Source organism: Panicum virgatum, chromosome 7K (genome assembly GCF_016808335.1).
Source record: "Panicum virgatum strain AP13 chromosome 7K, P.virgatum_v5, whole genome shotgun sequence".
NCBI classification, from domain to species: Eukaryota; Viridiplantae; Streptophyta; class Magnoliopsida; order Poales; family Poaceae; genus Panicum; species Panicum virgatum.
The window spans coordinates 47,020,394-47,033,794 of record NC_053142.1 but is presented as its reverse complement, the minus strand read 5'-3'; the positions used below and the strand labels follow the sequence as shown (position 1 = coordinate 47,033,794).

General features: G+C 48.4%; 2 protein-coding genes across 4 annotated transcripts; one reads left to right on the top strand and one right to left on the bottom strand.

The window, feature by feature from the left end:
- Window positions 1-127: 127 nt before the first annotated feature.
- LOC120641741 (multiple RNA-binding domain-containing protein 1-like) lies at window positions 128-6,658 on the top strand. The gene is made up of 14 exons (XM_039917965.1): window positions 128-474; window positions 796-910; window positions 1,102-1,946; window positions 2,065-2,196; window positions 2,621-2,707; window positions 2,796-2,919; window positions 4,124-4,447; window positions 4,627-4,691; window positions 4,978-5,149; window positions 5,371-5,475; window positions 5,557-5,658; window positions 5,740-5,913; window positions 6,130-6,261; window positions 6,345-6,658. Exons 1-14 carry the CDS (start codon window positions 362-364, stop codon window positions 6,507-6,509), a joined length of 2,655 nt encoding a protein of 884 aa, XP_039773899.1. The 5' UTR covers window positions 128-361; the 3' UTR covers window positions 6,510-6,658.
- A 95-nt stretch (window positions 6,659-6,753) lies between these two features.
- On the bottom strand, window positions 6,754-10,331 carry LOC120641742 (vacuolar-sorting receptor 7-like). Of its 3 annotated transcripts, none has more exons than XM_039917968.1 (12): window positions 9,146-10,331; window positions 8,959-9,047; window positions 8,792-8,861; window positions 8,588-8,671; window positions 8,418-8,494; window positions 8,243-8,324; window positions 8,051-8,133; window positions 7,902-7,965; window positions 7,700-7,828; window positions 7,495-7,598; window positions 7,231-7,349; window positions 6,754-7,100 (listed from the first exon to the last, which is right to left on the bottom strand). In XM_039917968.1, exons 1-11 carry the CDS (start codon window positions 10,176-10,178, stop codon window positions 7,242-7,244), a joined length of 1,923 nt encoding a protein of 640 aa, XP_039773902.1. In that variant the 5' UTR covers window positions 10,179-10,331; the 3' UTR covers window positions 6,754-7,100; window positions 7,231-7,241. The 3 variants fall into 3 exon arrangements, with proteins under 3 accessions (XP_039773902.1, XP_039773900.1, XP_039773901.1); XM_039917966.1 differs by having other exon boundaries at window positions 7,238-7,349; window positions 9,146-10,330; XM_039917967.1 differs by having other exon boundaries at window positions 6,754-7,349.
- Window positions 10,332-13,401: the final 3,070 nt, after the last annotated feature.

The window sequence follows — 13,401 nt, the reverse complement described above, 5'->3', positions numbered from 1 at the left end:
CAGGCCCAATACAACGAGAGCCCAGATAGCCCACGGTCCACATAGCCCAAACCTCCCTCTTTTTCCGCGCGCGTCCACGGTCCACATAGACCAAGCCCAGCCCAGCACGGAAGAACCTTGCTGCGGTCCCGCGGACCAGTGACTAGAGAACTAGGCGCCGCCGCGCTCGCTCTGCTCTCCCCCTGTCCACCGCCGCGGCGCCGCCACAACTGGTTTGCGCCTCTGCTTCGCCGACCTATTGCCGGCGGCGGGACGCAGCAAGCCAGCCAGCTCTCCTTCTTCGACCGAAGCTGAGAGGCGTGCAGCGGAGACCCGTCTACCTCGTCGTTTACTGGCGGTGTGGTGAGCAACCCTAGCGCGCATGTCGTCGCGGCTGTGCGTGAAGAACCTGCCCAAGGGCGCCGACGAGAGGCGCCTGCGGGAGGTGTTCTCGCGGAAGGGCGAGGTCACCGACGCCAAGGTCATCCGAGCAAAGTAAGCAAGCCGAGCGACAATTTTTTGTTTTGTGCTCACTTATTCGCCCCGCCCTCCATGGTTCGATTGGCTGAGCCACTTCTTACAGAAGGAGAATGAAGTAGTATCGTTTTTGTGTAAAAAGATCCCAGTTTTAACACTTGCTTGAAATGCTCAGCACTGAGGTAGCTAGTTTCAGTATACTGCATCTAGCGTCGGTTCTTATTTTTTAGGCCTTGACTTCACTGTTAAGAAGCTAAACCTGAGTTGTACCATATGGAGTAATGATTAATTCTAATCCAAATATTCTGCATGAAACTGAACGCCTTTGCTTTTGGACAGGGATGGTAAGAGTAGGCAATTTGCTTTCATTGGTTTCAGGACCAATGAAGAGGCAGAGGAGGCCCTCAAGTATTTCAACAATACATACATTGACACTTGCAAGATCACCTGTGAGGTACATTACTTTTTCATCTCTCTCTCTCTCTCTCTCTCTCTCTCTCTCTCTCTCTCTCTCTCTCTCTCTCTCTCTCTCTCTCTCTCTCTCCTTGGTTCGGCGTTATCTGTTTGGGGAATTATACATCTGAGATTGAATGGGACAATAGTGAGCTCAGATACATACCTTACAGCTACCATGATGTTTGGCAGGTTGCCCGTAAGATAGGTGACCCTGATGCCCCTCGCCCTTGGAGCCGCCATTCTTTAAAGAAGCCTGAATATGATAGTAAAAGCAAACCTAAGGCAGGGCCTGTAGATGCACTGCTAAAAGATACCCAGGTCCAAGGAATGGCTGCTGATGTTAGAGGTTCTAAAGGCAGTGTAGCTAATGATCCCAAGTTCCAAGAGTTCCTTGAAGTTATGCAGCCCCGTTCTAAAGCAAAGATGTGGGCAAATGATACAACTGGTACTCTTGACACTGCAGTAAAAGATAGTGTGGTAGCCACAAAAGAATCTAAGAGACCTCAAAAGAATGTTCCAGTTTCTGAGAATGATGCATCTTCTGAAGATTCTTCTGATGAGGAAATGAAAATTGATTCGTCTTCCGAAGATGCTTCAGAAGAGCTACAAACAGCAGAGAGTAAACAAGACAATGATATGACAGATACAGATTTCTTTAAGAGTAAAATCAAGAAAAACTGGTCAGATTCTGAATCAGATGATGAAGATTCTGGCGACAACTCAAACGGCACCACTGATGATGACAACTTATCTGATGAATCACAAGATGCATATAACCAGTCTGTGGATCTGAAGGGTGGTCTGGACAAGAAAATCAATGTGGATAAGGACACGCGTATCCAGCTGACTGACTCGCGAGAGGTTGACGACCGTGACAACAAAGAGAGTGAAGATCTTGATGGCAGGCAAAAGGAAACTAAAGTTCATGAAGATAAGGACAATGAAGATGAAGATGCTTCTTCAATTACTGATGAAAAGAAGTTGGCCCTGGAGACTGGCCGTCTATTTTTCTGCAATCTTCCGTATGCAACCACGTATGTAGTTGTTACCTGGTTATGTTAACTTGGATCAGCAGTTTGTGCATTATATGCTTATATTCATGATACAGCGACATGTTTTTGTTTAAAAGGATATTATTGCTCATTTTCACAGTGAAGATGATTTGGTGGAGCTGTGCAGCCAGTACGGTGATGTTGAACAGGCTCATATTGTTGTTGATAAAAACACTAAGTTCTCAACTGGCAGAGGTTATGTGCTCTTTAACCTTCCAGACTCAGCAGTGAGGTAAAAATTTATATCTCCAATTTAAGATAATGAACTTATTCTGACTTTGTGACAGTTGGGCTTGCATGCAATGTTGGATATTCTTATTATGATTCACATTAGTTGTCCCTTTTTTTAAATTTTATTATCCTACATGTCGTTAGTACTTGCTTCTAAATAATTCTTAGGAAGATATTAGATTAGACAGCAAAAACTGAACGATGTCTCACATTCTTTGCTCATTAATTGCATATCAATTTTGATAGTGAATGTTGTAATCAGAAGGTGAGAGACACTGACAATCAGACCAGAATAACACATTTTTGTGAGGATGGGTACATACTTTAAGTGCAGGACATATTCTTTTAAGACCCAGACATGTTCTTTTTCCCGCACTGACGGTTATATGCTATACCTGTCTAATAGTTATCTTTATTGTTGGCAGGGCACTTGATGAACTAGATAACTCAAGTTTTCAGGGCCGTCTATTACGTGTTAAGGCTGCTAAACCACTAAAGAATAAGAAGTTAGAGTAAGATAATAAGTTTCAAATTGTGTTGTTTCTTTTGTTAGATTAGTGGCGCCCATAGTTTTTACTCACTTGCTATCGAATTGTTAAGGTCTACTCATGCAACTGTTGAGGTGAAAATGAATCTCAAGCAGCAAAAGTTGGAACAAAAGAAAGCTTCTGAAATCAGTGGGGATACGAGAGCATGGAACAGCTTTTACATGCGTCAGGATACTGTATGGTTCTATCTCAACTCAGTGCTAAAGATCGTGTGCTTCCTCTGATTCCAAATATAACATCGACTAGGTCTCCCATATGACAATGTGAATAACAGTATGTATAAATGTGTATTGTTTGCTGATGATGTGGTGCTAGTTGACGAGAGTAGGGCAGGGGTTAATAGGAAGTTAGAGCTGTGGAGACGCACGTTAGAGTCGAAAGAGTTCAGACTTAGTAGGACCAAGACCGAGTACATGATGTGCGATTTCAGCGCGACTAGGCATGAGGGGGGAGACGTTAGTCTAGATGGGCAAGTGGTGGTCTAGAAGGATACTTTTCGGTATTTAGGATCGGTGCTACAAAAGGATGGCGACATTGATGAAGATGTTAGGCATAGAATTTCAGCTGGCTGGTTGAAATGGCGGCAAGCTTCTGGCATCCTTTGTGACAAGAGGGTGCCACAAAAGCTAAAAGGCAAATTCTATAGGACAACAATTCGTCCGGCGATGTTATACGGTGCTGAATGTTGGCCTACAAAAAGGCGACATGTGCAGCAACTGAGTGTAGCAGAGATGCGGATGTTGCGGTGGTTTTGCGGGCACACAAGGAGGGATAGAGTCCGGAACGAAGTTATTCGGGATAGGGTCGGGGTGGCACCAATTGAGGAGAAACTTACTCAGCATCGGCTGAGATGGTTTGGACATGTCCAACGAAGGCCTCCTGAGGCGCCGGTGCGTAATGGGGTTCTTGAGCGGGTCGATAATGTAAAGAGGGGTAGAGGTAGACCTAAACTGACGTGGGATGAGTTGGGATGAGTTGGTTAAGAGAGACCTTAAGGATTGGAATATCTCTAAAGAGATAGCTTTGGATAGGAGCGCTTGGAGACTAGCTATCAATGTGCCTGAACCTTGAACTTATTTCTTTCGGGTTTCATCTCTAGCCTACCCCAACTTGCTTGGGAAAAAAGGCTATGTTGTTGTTGTTGTATAAATGTGTATTGTTTCAAATAGAAAACATGTTTTATGAAAATATTTTTTATGATGTCAACCTTATGTTGTCAATCTCCATGAACTTTTTGCTAGTGATTGTCAAAGCTAAAAAAAGTTACTTAGGAGAAAAAGGATTTATATTTTAGATCGAGTGTAGTAGGTAGATATTGAATAACATGATATTTTTGGCAAAGTATGTATAACTGATTGGACTCATTGCTTACCTTCTTAGGTTGTTGAAAACATTGCAAGGAAGAATGGTATCAGTAAGAGTGAATTACTTGATAGAGAAGCAGATGATCTTGCTGTTCGCATTGCTCTTGGTGAGACACATGTCATCGCAGAGACCAAGAAATATCTATCTAGGTCTGGTGTTAATGTTGCTGCATTGGAAGAACTTGCTTCCAAAAGAAACGAGAAGTCAAAAAGAAGCAACCATGTGATACTAGTTAAGAACTTGCCATTTAGCACTTCTGAGGAAGAACTTGCAGCAATGTTTCAGAGACATGGCAGTTTGGATAAAATCGTTCTACCTCCAACCAGAGTATTTGCCTTGGTATGTTAGTACGTTCTCATGTTATCCAGCTGTTTGTTATATATCACAACACGTTATGTTTTTACCATTATTGCAGTTGTTAACTTGCGTCACTTTTCAAATGCCACCATGCTGAGTGCCTTTGTGCACACAATATTGCTCATTGAGTTCATTTATTTATTAAATCTTTGGTGCAACAGGTAGTCTTTGTTGAAGCAACAGAGGCCCGACACGCATTCAAGAAGTTACTATATACACGATACAAGTAAGTGCTCCAGTAACTTTAATTCAGTGATTTCAGTGGATGTGTTCCAGCTTACAAACTTTTGCATTTGTAAGCTTGATTCTTTTTTTTTTCTCTATGAAGATGGACCAGCTCTAATTCTTTTAGCATTTAGTTTATCTAGAGTGAATGTAGCATTTCCTTTGTTGACTACTTAATTAATCTTAGGATAAATCATTGTTATTAATTGATTATTTCTTATGCTTATGTCATGCCATTAATTTTGTACGCACTTGTATGTTCTGTATCTTAGACTTTTGTGATGCAGGGATACTCCTCTATATTTGGAGTGGGCACCTGAGAACATTTTATCTCCTACATCAGCACTGGTAGATGAAGATGAAAAATATGTGGTTGGTGAGCGTATTCTTACTAAAGCAATTGTAGATCAAACTGTGGAAGGAGTAAGCACTGAAGAGATTGATCCTGACAGGGTGGAGGTTTGAAGCTTTCTTTTAACTTCTTTGCATGAGGATAAATTTTAGCTGTATGCTTTGAGCCTCTTAATCTTGTTGGAGTTTGCTATAGCAAAAAGTTTTGTTCCCAAGCCTGCGCCTGTTTTTGCGTATGAGTTGCTGCATGACATGGTTCCTTAAATTGCTATTTATTTGCTAATGGTTGCACCTGGACGTGCTCAAAAAATGCCACCATTTGTTTGCAGTCACGGTCTGTGTTTGTCAAGAACTTAAACTTCAAGACAACAGATGAATCATTGAGCCAGCATTTTAGTACAAAGATAAAGAGCGGCAGTCATAAAAGTGTGAAGGTATGGATGTGTGCTTATTATAGACAACATATGCAACCTTGCAGCTTACTGTTTAACCTTTCCTTTTTTATCTGTCTTTAGGTGAAGAAGCATGTTAAGAATGGCAAGAATGTTTCCATGGGATTTGGATTCGTTGAATTCGACTCGGTTGAAACTGCTACCAGTGTGTGCAAGGATCTGCAGGCAGCAACCCCCCTCCCTCGTTTTACTGCATTGTATGCTCATATAGATGTGCAGCATGCTAAATGTCCCATGTGTTCATAGGGAACGGTTCTGGATGGACATGCTTTGATCTTGCAACTGTGCCATGGGAAGAAAGATGGTCAAGCTGCAAAGAAGAATGACAAGGATAAAAGTTCAACAAAACTACTTGTGCGTAATGTAGCATTTGAAGCAACTGAAAAGGACCTCAGGCAGTTATTTAGTCCGTTTGGCCAGGTCAGCTTCTCTCTCCTTTTGCCTGTGTTTAGCCGAAATGCGCAAGACCAACAACAGTTTTGTGGGAATGAGATTAATTCTTGTTGAAGACTAATGTTGATCATTTCAGTTATCTTTATATCAATAGTAAAAAATAGTAGTTGCAAATTGGCAAGCAATTTTAACTTTAATTTATTTTCCCGAAGCTTTCTGATTTAGAATTCATAAAATTTACAGGTCAAAAGCCTCAGGTTGCCGATGAAGTTTGGAAGTCATAGAGGTTTTGCATTTGTCGAATATGTTACAAAGCAAGAGGCACAGAATGCTCTGCAAGCCCTTGCAAGCACTCATCTCTATGGTCGACACCTGGTAATTGATCAAGATGTCTCCTTAAAGCTTACTACTAATTCTGTTATGTGAATTTTTAAATCAAACTTCTGCCCTCATTTCAGGTGATTGAGCGGGCAAAGGAAGGAGAGACTCTTGAAGAACTGCGAGCAAGGACTGCAGCACAGTTCGTGGATGAACACAGCGGTTTCCAGAGGATGTCCAAAAAGAGGAAACAAAGCAGTCTTGTGGATGAGGGCTCGGTTAAATTTTCAACGATAGTAGAGTAACGTTTTTGAGCAAATATGCAGAAAATTTTGACCACCTTGTGCAATAGTATTAATTTGTTGGTGAAAATCCCTTGTCTTCGTGCTTAGGTTGCCCAAAGTCTGTGTTTGTACTCTTGAAAAGATGAGGGAAGAAATTGCTCATTAAAAGATCCTGCAGCATGAAAATGCTTGAAATTACACTATACAAGACAAATATGAAGAATGCAACTTCAGTTAAAAGATGCTTGTAAACTAGAAATACAAGGGCAGTCTAAATCAATTTTGAAACTAGATCTTATAATTCATTCATTCACATGGTGACATACTAGCTTATCACATGGATCACCATCATATTTGTACAGGCTGTTGTTCTCCAGTAAACAATTGTACATGCAGGCAAAATCTCAATTTTATACATCACCGATCAGATCCATCACATGCTATCTCGCCTGTCTCTACACTGAAACAATTGAATGCGTAAGATCTGTGTAAGTCCCTGTCATTTACATAGTGGCATGCTTACTGGTGTAGTCGCATCTTCAAATCTCAAAACTTCGGTTGGGGACTTGGTGCCTTGGCGCATTGCTGATATGGACTTCTGCAACTGAAACTCTGCAAGTGTGGAACACAAGATCAGAAACCAATTGTCAGAGGTGGACAAAACCTGCATGGACTTATTGGCAGGAGATCGCAATGCTGCATTCTCTTCTTGTGAGATGGCAGTGTGAAGCTGAGATGCTACCACATGCCTAGCTACGCTTGCTGGGTCTCCTGCGTCCTCAACGGCTGGCTCTCGTTGTGCTGATTGTCCAGGGGCATGTACTGCGCCATGATCGCCATGATCTCCGAGTCCATGTACCGCTGCAGCACACGACAGACACAGAGTGCATCCATGGTCACGGTCAGGAACCAGAGATTGTTCAGAGCATACGCCGCAAACAAAGAAACGTTTGTTTCTGCTTGATTCGATTGCCTAAAAGGCCAAAAGAGATCGCTGAATTCATACCCTGAGCCTGTACTTGTAGAACACGTATCCGGCGACGCCGGCGCCGGCAAGGCACGACACGACCAGGGCGGTGACGAGCCACCCGAATGCCGACATGTTCTTGGCTGCATAACAAGACAGCAGAAGAGATGGATCTTGAGCAGCAACGCCACGAGGAGCAGAGGAGCAACAGCGGCAAGAACAGAAAGGTAGCTGAGGGGCTCACCGATACAAGTGTCTTCACTCCTGATGTACATCAGGCCGCCGCCGCACTTGCAGTCGAATCCGCCCCAGTTGTTCTTGCACAAGCAGTGCGGGCAGGAGCACGCCAGCTTCTCGCTGCACTCGTCGACGTCTGGAACGGCAGAGAGGAATCAGCACGAAAGGTTCAGGCTCAGCGATGGAGGAAGCTCAGCAAGGCGAAGTACCTTGGCAATGGAAACCGTCGCCCTTGAACCCTGGCGGGCACTTGCATCCGCTCAAATCTGAACCCTGCACACGCCACCAACGTCAGTAACCAATTCTTCACATCTTGGCCTGCAGACCAAACCCGAAGCAGTATGAAGGATCGGATTACCGAGCAGGCAGAGAAAGTCTTGCCATTTCTCGTCTCCGTCCAGCACCCACCGTTCCCCGTGGCGCACCGGCCCGGTCCGACCGCTGGTGATGCAAATGGAGGACAGGTCGGAAAAATCCATTCAAATTCAGTGTCAGATTGAGACGATTGTGTGACGAACGAAGGAGAACCGTTGGCACTGATCAATGGTACCTTTGCATTCGGTGTACCCATCTCCTTGGTACTGAACGCCACCCTCTACAGGGCACTGGCAAATCCTCCCTCTGTAGGTGTCCTGCTCCCAGCACTCGATCGGTCAGTAGGCAGTATGAAGTGTTCTGCAATCTACTTGAAAGAAGGTAATTTGTTGGAGATGAGCGGGTACTACCTTGCAGGCCGTGATGTTGGTCTTGTCGTCGCGCCAGCAGCCGCCGTTGGTGTCGAGGCACTCGTCGGTCTCCATGTCTGAAGAAAATTGCAGAGGTGGATTCCCCGATTAGCATTGAACTGAAGCGATTGATCAGGCAGGGTATCATCTATTCTATGGAGGCTGCGAACCTGGTGTCAGGCAGACGTGAGGCTCGGTGGTCTCCTTGAACCCGGCACAAATCGCTTTGAGGACCGCAGTGCTCTCCAATTTGCCTGGAATGCCGAATTGTTCAGTTTCAGAGAAAGGGAACACCGTTTCTTAAAACACATAATACTGTTGTGACAGCAGAGCAGAGTGTGATCTTGTGATGAGATTGGAAGAGTCGTAGATACCTCGATACTGCACATTGTTGATCACCAGCGTCGGCAAGATAGTCACGTCCCCTCGAGTTCCATGCCCGACCTGACAAGAATCCAAGTCTAAGCAAACCGGATTGATTGTGCAAAAGTTTTGAGCAAATCGCTTCCATGAAATGAAATCAGCATGTCGGACAGACAACCTGAACAATCTGCTCCGTCTTGAGCACGTCGTTCTCGGCGTCGGCCTCGGGATCCCCCATGCACTTGTCGATCTTGTCCATCGGCAACCCTGCAGCGCCGAGCCAGATGTCCAGATCAGCACACTCCATTCCGGTTCCGGAGGAAAAAAGAAACAATGAGCACGGTCACCATCAGGAGAGCACCCACCGAGCGATCGGACGACGTCCTCGGCGCAGCGGCGGGTGTACTTGTTCTCCTTCATGGAGCAGCGGAGGTGGTAGTCGGCGACGTAGTCCCACCAGATCCACGGCCGGCTGCTCGCGTTGGCGACGCGGTGGACGCAGAGCTGGCGCAGGTTCTCCACCACCACGTCCCTGCCATCGTAGCCGGCGGCGAGGTCCCCCTCCGGGTCCGGCACGCAGTAGCGGCCGCGGTTGATGCACTGGGCCTTGCACTGCGGCGTGCCCCGGAACGCGTCGGGGCAGAGCCAGGTGATGTAGTGCGGCGTGAAGAGCGCGTAGCCGCCCTTCTCCAGCAGCTGCGCGTGGCCCCGGAACGCGCGCACGAACGCCGCCTGCTCGTCGCACCGCGGTCCGCACTCGTCGTTGCTGTTGGTCCAGAACTCGTACTCCACGCGCTCGTCGGGGTGCGGCATCGACTCGCGCCAGTCGAGGCGCACCACCACCTCCTCGCCGCCGCCGCCGCCGACGGAGGAGGACGCGGCGCGGCGGAGGGCGTCGCCGAACCGCTTGGTGACCAGCGCCGAGGGGACCGTGATGTTGGCGAGGAACGCCATATCGGGGGTCTCGTTCTCGGGGCTGTCCATCGTCAGCAGCGGCTCGTCGGCGGTGTCGGCCACCAGCACGGCCGCCGCGCCGGCCATCTGCGCGTTCCACGTCTTGAGCGCGAAGTAGCAGCCCCCGCGGTCCACGAGGAGGACCACGGGGCGGCCCGACGGCGACCTCAGCTTCTTGTCGCCCAAGGGCCCGCAGACCGTGGCCAGCTTCGGGTCCTCCAAGTACAGCACCACGCCGGTCAGCGTGCCGCCGTACTCCGGGACGCCGTAGTTTGCGATCGCGGCCTCGTGGTGGCCGCGCAGCGAGCGCGGGGACAGCACCTTGACGCTGTTCTTCTCGACGATGAACCGCGCCGACGCCAGGCTCGCCATCATGGACACGGCGAGCCATGCGCACGCCGCGGCGGCGAGCCTAAGCTCGTGGCTGTGTTCGTGGAGCGCCATTATTGCCGTAGCTCTTGGACTTGGGCCCTCGCCGTGTGTGTTGGTTTGGCAAATCTTGTAGTTGCTCAGGGGTGGAGACTTGGTGGAGACGACATGGAAGATAGAGAGGAAGAGAGAGGGCGGAGACCAACTAAAATTTCTGGTTCCTAATCGAACATTTGATATTGCACACAACGTTGTATTTTTGAGAAATTGGAAATTCTTTGGCAGTTTGCGCATGAAGTCATCAACTGCAATCTGGACCGGTAAAAGGTTGAAATATTCTACGCTGTCGCTGTATGGTGCCTTGCGTTGACCTCTAAAGTTTGTCAAGTCTTTTGATTTATTTTTTTGCACGTGGAAAAAGAAAAATGTTTCTTCTCGTAGCACAAGAAAACGGGGGCAGAAATGGCATAACTTGCATTGCAGATCATGGTACAATAATTATCCCTTTGCGACAAACTTTCTTGTTTGTTTGAACAGTTCTTTGGTGCCCCATGGGAGAGTTGCAACCAGTCAGGGTCAGTCAGCGGTTTGGGATAATGGTGGCAACTGGGCGTGTAGGCTAAACTAGAAGCTTAATGACAATTTCAAATGAAGACCGACTCAAAAGGCTTGCTCATATGCCAGACCGCAGCTCCAAGAAGACACATGCAGAGAACAGTAAGCACCAATTCTTGAAACATGCTGCACAAAATTCTGTCCAATATCCATCTCGGCGCATGATGTTAGGCTGCTAGCGAACGTGAAATCAACTGCTTTCTATTTTGTTTCATGAGCAAGATGATGCGCACATGCGTACGTGAGAGCCAGTGAATGGGTTATTTTATCCTGTTCCGGTTGCACACATGCTTGTTTGGATCCAGAGCTAAACTTTAATAATGTCACATCAAAGAGAATCTTAGTATTTAGAAATGTTAAATAAAGATTAATTATAAAATTAATTGCATAACCTTGGGGTGGCTAAACTGTGAGACAAATCTAATGAGATATATTAATCTATAATTAGCAAATGGTCACTGTAGCAAATTATGAACTAATTTAGCTCATTAGACTCGTCTCGCGAATTAGCACTCATCTGTGCAAAAGTTTTATAAACAAATTTTATTTGATATTTCAAAATAGTAAGATTCCTTTCGATATGATAGGGGCTAAAAAGAAGTCTCTGGAACACATGAATGATATCACATTACAGAAAATATGCACCCCAACTGCTGAACAAATATCACAACATGAGCAACCAATAGCTTGTGAGAAGCTTCTAACGGTAATCAAATATCATGTGAAAAGAACATTGGCTTCAAATATCACAACATGAGATGCAAGGCAAAAAAAAAAAATCGAAAAATATCATGTGCGCATATGGGCAAGTGGCCCCCACTTGATGGTGTTATCTTATACGTTTCTCATTTCTATTCTCTCATTCATTCTTATATAAAGCTGTTGTGTTTCCACTTCTATTAGCGAAATAACTTCTATCCAAATTTATTTCTAGCAATTGTCTAGGAGATAGGTTCTATCCAAATTTATTTCTAGCATTTGACTAGCAAAATAGCTACCGATAACATTGATTTCTAGGATATTTTGGTCCAATCTTAGACTTCAAAATCCAGTCTAGCACAATCTAACTCTGAAATCTTGATGCAAACATGGAACTTGAATGATTTCTAGTTTATTTCTAAAAAATTGCATCTAAGATTAAGGCATAAATGATTTCTAGTATTTTTCAAATAGTGGGTGGAAACTGAATATATGAATGGAGTTTAACATGCTGAAGTGGTGGTTAATATAAATTTTTTAAGAGTAAAATGCACTGGGGTCCTCAAACTAGTCGACCTGTTCTGTTTAGGTCAATGAACTTCGAAAATGCATTTTTAGGTCCACGATCTATTCAAGTGTGTCACTTGAGGTCCAAAACACCTCTAACCAGCGTTGACGGCCTACGTGGACCGCCACGTCGGATCCAACGTGGCCACAAGTCGCCACGCGTGCCTCACCGCCCTGCTGAGCTGCTCGCTGCTGCGCCGGCGTCCTGCCCAGCTCCCCTCCGGCGAACCCCAGCTCCCCCCTCCTCTCCTCTCCTCTCTCCCCACGCGACGTGCGGCGCGCGCCGGTCCGGTGCCGGCCCGCCTGGCCGCCTCCTGGTTTCGCGCGTGCCTCCCCTGCTCCTTGCGCACGCCGCTCCCTACTGCAGGCCCGCGCCGCCTCGCGCCGCTCTCGCTCCTCCACGCCGCGCCCCGGCCACCGCTCCCAGGCCTCCTCCTCGCGCGCCTCCTGGCTCGCGCCGCTAGGCGGCCAGGCCCTGCATCGTGCGCTTCCCATGCGCACACCGTGCGCTGCTCTCCTGCGCGCGCCGCCACGAGCTCCTTCCCCGACGCCTGCCACCATCGATTCGTCCTCTCCGGTGAGCCATTCATCGATTCCTCGCACCCACGGCTCCTCCTCCCTCCCCTCTACCTATTTGAGCCCTCAACCGGCCCTTGGCCTCATCGTGCAGAGCTTCCGGTGTCGAAGCTCCGCCCGCCGCCACCATCCTCCGTCGGGCCGCCGCCTCGCCGCTGCTACCCGTCCTGCGCCCGGCCGGGGAGGCTCGCCGCACCCCCACACGGGGCCATGCACGCGCCATCCCTGCCCCCGCTCGCCTCTCTTGCCGCCTCGTCGCTCACTGGTGGCAGGTCAAGGCGCCAGCAGTGGCGCACGGCCGCGCAGGCGGCGTGGTGAGGGCGGCAGCACCTGCAGGTGGCGCGGACAGGGCTCCTCCCAGGGATGACGGCGGCAGGTCCGGCTCCTCCCCCTTCTATTGCAGGGGCGCGGCGGCCGGGGTCCTCAAATTCTCAGTCGTGGCATTGACGGCGGTGTGAAGACGGCGTGCAGGCTGGACGGCGGCCGTGCGCAGGCGAGTCGGGGGTGGCAGCGCGGTTGAGCCCGCGGCCGAGCAGCCGGCGACCGCGCGGGCGGCCACGAGGGCGTGCACAGGGGCACCAGGAGCGGCGGCCAAGCGACTGCGCGGCGGCGGCGGCCCAGTGGCGTGCGTGCAGGGCCCGCGCAGGCAAGGCAGGGGCAACGTGAGCTGCCCCGGCCGGGCGGGTGAGGAACGGCGGCCTGACGGTGGTTGCGCCGGCGGGCAACGACGTGCGGCCGGACGGCCAGCGGCGGCCGGCCAGCGCCCCGCGGCCGGCGGCGCGCAGGGGCACGCACGGGGTGGCCTCGCGTGTGGCGTGCAGGGGCCGGCGGCGCTGCAGGC